Genomic DNA, 6,149 nt, shown 5'->3' with positions numbered 1-6,149 from the left:
GGATAAACATGCAGATTAACACAATGATTAATATAATTCACAGGAATATGATTCTACACGCGATCCCTTATTTCTCAAAGCAAGGACTAGTTAGAAGAGATATGTCAACTGTTTATATGTAAGAATTAAATACAAAGGTGATCACTTAACATTTTCACAATGTTCCGCAAACAGGCAAACCACAGGTGCAAAGCTCAAAAGTAGAGGGGTCTTGGGAAAGAAATAAGAGGTTTTTTGCACAAAAATGAGGAAAGAAGAAAGAATCACATCTGCAATTGGAATTCAGAAAGGCAAAAAGCTTGACATGAACACAATGTAGGGCTCACTTAGGAACAGGAGTAGGAGATTCAGCCCTTCAAGTCTGCGCTACCCTTTGTTAAGATCATGGTTGATCTAGTTGTGGCTTCAACTTCATTTTCCTGTCTGTCCCTCATATCCCTCGACTCCCTTTGATCAAAAATCTAACTCAGCCTTGAACATATTCAATAACCCAGCCTTTTCCTTTATTCAACACACGTTGAATAAGAGTTCTGAAGAAGAGTCATACGGACTCGAAACCTTATCTCTCCACAGATGCTGTCAGACCTGCTGAGGTTTTCCAGCTTGTTTTTGTTTCAGATTTCCAGCATCCGCAGTATTTTGCCTTTATCATTTCCTTTACTTGTTGGCGGCTCCACAAACACAAGTTTCATATTTTACGGCGAATTCGCTCTTTTTTTTCTCTGTTCTGCTCCTTTTCACGTGAGCTTATCTATAACCGGTTCCAATACTAAACTCTACCAGTCGGTAGACCTTCCTTCACCAAGATGGCGAGGGATGGGGTTTTTTTTAAATGGCGCGGTGATGATGTCAGCGGGCCGGCGGAGTGGTTATCGCCGAGTGATGATGTCGGCGAGCGGGCGGTGTATATGTCGCCGAGCGGTGATGTCAGCGAGTGGGCGGAGTGGATGTCGCCGAGTGATGACGTCAGGTCTTGTGATTTTTCTCGGCGGCCGAAGGTGACGAATTCCAACTTTAGCAGAAATGTGGGTCTTAAAGGCTGATGGACGCCTAAGTGAAGATAACATGACGTTATGTTTATAAACTACACTGCGTCAGTTCATCGGGCTGGAAATCAAGGAACAGAGGGTTCAGTTAGAGATTGAACAAGTTCCCAACTCCTGTCCAGTGACCAGACAAACTGTCAATAACAACTTCGTCAACGTGAAATCTAGCATTGGAAAAAAGTGAGAAGGGTTTCTGTTTATTTAGACAAATCATGTTACCTTGATTTTTTAAATAATGAGGCGCATCAAAATAAATTACATTTTTGAACTTTGAGCGAGATTAGGCAGTTCTACATATTGTTCAAACCATAAGGTCCATTTATTATAAAACAGAAAATACTGGAAATACTTAGCAAGTCAGGCAGCATCTGTGGAGAGATAAACGGATTTAACATTGCAGGTCGAGGTCTAGAATTGTAATTTACCATTACAGGTCGCCATATGTGACCTTTTTTTCCTTTGCAATACTAATGCCAGGCTCTGACTAAATCACTACCTCTGGTTTTCATAATGTGCTTCAAAGTAGACGTAAGGGAGCTAGCAAATACTGAATGCAGCCGCTGATTTCAGGTTGCACTTTGTATGATATCGGGAACACCATCATGATTTTGTACTGTGACGTACCAAGATGGTGCACAGGTACTGTTGTCCCACACAAGAGAAAAAACTAGACTGACTTTAGTTCTTTTTTAAAAGTACACTATTGGTGTTTGGTTTATGTCTTAGAAATTTTCTTTAAAAATAACTGGGTAGGAGTGGATGGGCATAGCTGACTTTCTGCAAGCGGCCCTAGATGATTAATACTGTGGCTACAAGAGCAGGTCAGAGACCGGGAATTCTGAGATGAATAACTCACCTCCTGACTCCCCAAGCTTTGTCCACCATCTAAAAAGAACAAATCAGGAGTGTGATGGAATACCCTCCACTTGTCTGAATGGGTGTGACTCCAACAACACGCGAAGCTTGACACCATCCAGGACAAAGCAGCCCGCTTGATCGGTACACCATCCACCAACTTATACGTTCAGATCCTTCACCATCAACACACAGTGACAACAGCAGTGTGTACCATGTACACAAGATGCACTGTAGCAACCCACAAAGGCTTCTTCTTCAGCACATTCCAAACTCATGACCGTTACCACCTAGAAGAACAAGGGCAGCAGATACATGGGAACGCCACCACCACCTGCAAGTTCCCTGCCAAGTCACAGAGCATCCAGACTTGGAACAATCGCTGTTCCTTCACTGTAGCTGGGTCAAAATCCTGGAACTCCCTAACAGTATTGTTGGTCTACTTACACCACATGGACTGTGGCGGTTCAAGAAGGCAGCTCACCACCACCTTCTCAAGGGCAATTAGGGATGGGTAATAAATGCTGGCCTAGCCAGTTACACCCATATCCTGTGGAAGAATAAAAAAAGTTGTAAACAAATGCTACCTGTGGGACTTGCAGAATTAATGCAAGATGGTCACAAAAGGGAGGCATCAGTGCATGGTGTACAGCTGTTTGTGAATTGGCAGAAGGAAGTGGGATTCTGAGGAGCCGTGAGCTGACATGCAGGACTGACAACATTAGATGAATTTTGTGAATCTCACTTGTGATCAGTAAGAATGACACATGATGATCCCAGTTAAATATAGAGAGAACTGCATTTAATAGTCATACTAATATGCATTTTCTACATATGACAATGACATACTTCAAAAAGTACTGCATTGGCTGTAAAGCGCTTGGAGAGAACAGTGGTTGTGAAAGATACAGTATAAAGGCAAGACATTTTTAAAGGCTATATTTTAAAGCAACAGATGATGTTGCCATTTCCCCCTGTCATCAGCTAATGTCTCCAGGGTGCGGGAATCAATGTTTAGGGCCTTCATGTCATGCTTGAAAGCATCCTTGAAGTGGAGCTTTGGATATCCTACTGGTGTCTGTCTCCAGCTATCTCACCAAATATGAAAATCCTGAGGTACACGACCGTCTTCCATCTCTCACTTGCATGAGCTAGCGAATTCACTTCTGCTTGATGATGCCAAAATACTGAGGAGACTTGCCTCTGAGAGGACTGCCGCATTTGTGATTTTGTCCTTCCATGAGATGTACAGAATACGCCGCAAACGGTGGAAATGAAAATTGTTGAGTTTCTTTCCTTGCTTGGTAGCTGCCAGTCGCTCATGTTTCACAGCGGTACAACAAGGTGCTGAGAACACAGCGCTCATAAACCAGAAAGAACATGCATTCATGTAGCACACCTCAGAACACCCCAAAGCACTTTACGGCCAAATCATTATTTTTGAAGCGTAGTTGATTATGCTGTAGGTGATTGTGTCAGCCAGTTTGCAAACAACAAGATCTTAAACAGCAATGAAACAAATAACCAGGTTCGATGGAGTAGGTTAAAGAATAGATACTGGCGGTACAACACAACTCTTCACCTTCAAATTGTACCATGGGACCTTTAGTGTCCATTGAAGAGGGCAAACAGCTTTACTTGAAAGTCGTTTCTGAAAGATTACATCACAAACAATGCACCTGCAGGACTGCAGTGAAGTTTCAGCTTAGATTGGGGGAAATGAGGCTTGAATCCAAAACCTGACTCAGAGATGGGAGTGCTACCAATTAGCCAGGACTGACTCGAGAATGGCTGTCAGAAATCCATGGATATTTGAATCAAAATTTGCCCCAAAGTCTCTTTTCTCAGCTAAACATACTGTGTATCTGTAGTTAAAGCATAAATATCTGGGATTACTGCAACATAGAATGGTAGAAAATTGTTATTTTGTCCTCAAATAATCCCGACTGATCTAGATGTAGGTTAGGTACAGAACGAGGCCATTCAGCCCCTTGTGCCCATTCTGCCATTCAATTAGGTCATGGCTGATCTGTGTCATAACTCCATCTACCCGTGTTTGTTCCATAACCCTTAATATTTTAACAAAAATGCATTACTCTCGGTTTCAGATTTTTCAATTGACCTAGTCTCAAAGGCTTTTTGCGGGAGAAAGTTCCAGATTTCTACTTCACTTTGTGTGAAGTGCTTCCTGACATCATGTCCATGTATTGTTGTAGTGCTGTGGCTGACCAACTACATCCTCATAATTACAGTACATAAGCTAAACCTGGAGAGTAGTTGCCTTTACTTGAGTCTGGAATGATGAATTCTCCTGTACACTTCAAAGTACTAACCTGAGCTCTTGCCCTGTAACTGAAGAAACAAATTAATTTTCACTGCAGAATGATTTCTCTATCTGAAAATTTATTTCATGTGGCAGCTGTTTCGGAGTTGAGAGGTAGGTAGCAGCTTATCATTGCTGCAAAATTTCTGGATTTTAAAAAACCATCAAGTCTTGGGGGATGTGAAAATTTCTCCATTTTCAGTGCAAACTCCACATGTACAGGTTTCACATGACGCCACCAGTGAATAAAATCTGACAGACGTGAATGTAATTATAAAGCTGGAACATTCTCTAATGGTGCAGGGACCAAAGTACTACAATGTATGAACAGAGTATTTGTGAGTACAGTCTCCTGGACAGTTTAGTGAAATAGGCAGTGGTTAAAATATTTCAAATCTGAATTGCCCTAGGACCACAATTATGTTAAAGGGGTGATTTTTTTCTTTAATTCATTCATGGGATGTGGGCTTTGCTGGCTGGGCCAGCATTTATTGCCCATCCCAAGTTGCCCTTGAGAAGGTGGTGGTGAGCTGCCTTCTTGAACCGCTGCAGTCCTTGTGGCATAGGTACACCCACAGTGCAGTTAGGAAGGGAGTTCCAGGATTTCGACCCAATGTCAGGATAGTGTCAAAGTATTCCTTTCTTTCCATCTGTGCCGTGTGTGTGCATACATATAATATTTGAGAGAGAGATATAATATTTTTTAAATCCCCAAAATATGTGGTATTTGAATTATAGTAAAAGCGACATTTGATTTAGATATTTTAATTCTGCCCCAGTGATTAATTCTGATTGTGTCAGGGCAGCCGTATTTACTACATCATACTAGATATCAACCCTAATAGAATGAACATCATCAAACATAGTTAAAACATGAAGATGTGAAGAGAATTGATATAGGAACTGATTATTGGTTGGAATCTAATTGAGTCAGTCAAATGATTTAGAAATAGCAGCAAACAACTGGGAGTAAGGTATAGGCTAGAATCTACTTAAGGAAATCAGATTGTCAGGGAACAAGGCTGGTTTGGGATTATTTTTGTTGCCACTACTTTGTACGTTGGTCAGTGTGTTCCCGAAAGTGGTGATATGTTGTCATTCATACTGAGTAGAGTTGTCACCTTTTGCTGAGGTCAAAGCTGGATGAGGTCAGGGGATGAGCAGAATTCTACCTTCTGATATTTGCTTTGCTGCTGCAGATACATTGATGGAAATAAGAATGCAAAAGCCACTTTTAAGCCTTTGTCCCTTTCAGTTCCAGGCCAATTTTCTTTCTCCTTACTTTTCCTTCCCTAATGTTAACAAGTATGACCGAGAGTGTTCTAATCCAGTGTTCCGACTGTAGAAACTTTAGCATTCTCAGGCTGACCATACAGAAATGCTTGCTGTGGTTTGTTTTGCGGCGCCATTTTTGTAATCTCTGTTTCTTCCCACAGCGGCTCCCGCTAGCATGTCTGTCTCTGGAATTATCCATGCTTCTCAATATTCCTTGGCCAAAGCACGGAGCATTGTGTCCCTGTGCAGACATCCACATGTCCCGGTGTGGTTCTCAACTCGATGGAAACACTCCGACGCTCGCCGCTACAAGGCTGTGATTTTTGACATGGGTGGAGTTCTGATTCCTGATCCAGCCACGTTGGTTGCTGGTGAGCAATTGAGCAGGATTTGTATTTGTATTTTCATTAAATCCTTTGGAAGTGAACTTTAACAGCGTTTTTTTTAATGGAGTAGGGTATTTTATCTGAAAACGGGCGCATTAAAAGGTTTGTTGCTTCCTCATGGTTCATTGAGACCATGAAGATCCCGGGAACCATGCCTGATATGGGCTAAATTAACTGATCTCATTTGGGACAATGGTTGGGGCAATATAATTTACCTTGTAGCCCATAAGCTAGAGAAGGGAAAAATTGTTTCTCCTGAATACT

At 41.8% G+C, this 6,149-nt stretch overlaps 1 protein-coding gene across 8 annotated transcripts in view; it reads left to right on the top strand.

Annotated features, from left to right (window-relative positions):
- The first annotated feature begins 934 nt into the window (after positions 1 to 934).
- The window catches only part of LOC144687844 (acyl-CoA dehydrogenase family member 10-like), a 54,220-nt gene continuing 49,005 nt past the window's right edge, over positions 935 to 6,149 (top strand). For 2 of the 8 annotated variants that reach the window (XM_078554374.1, XM_078554371.1), the window contains exons 1-2: positions 955 to 1,226; positions 5,661 to 5,870. In XM_078554374.1, coding sequence (XP_078410500.1) covers positions 5,675 to 5,870 — 196 coding nt within the window. In that variant the 5' untranslated portion in view covers positions 955 to 1,226; positions 5,661 to 5,674. Of the gene's footprint in view, positions 1,227 to 4,058; positions 4,339 to 5,660; positions 5,871 to 6,149 lie in introns of those variants that run through there. The other 6 variants (XR_013578226.1, XM_078554370.1, XM_078554372.1 and 3 more) reach the window with 5 other exon arrangements.

Source organism: Cetorhinus maximus, chromosome 12 (genome assembly GCF_964194155.1).
Source record: "Cetorhinus maximus chromosome 12, sCetMax3.hap1.1, whole genome shotgun sequence".
In the NCBI taxonomy this organism is placed as follows: Eukaryota; Metazoa; Chordata; class Chondrichthyes; order Lamniformes; family Cetorhinidae; genus Cetorhinus; species Cetorhinus maximus.
Note: the sequence above shows the minus strand (reverse complement) of the source record. Positions and strands in the feature narration are given on the sequence as shown.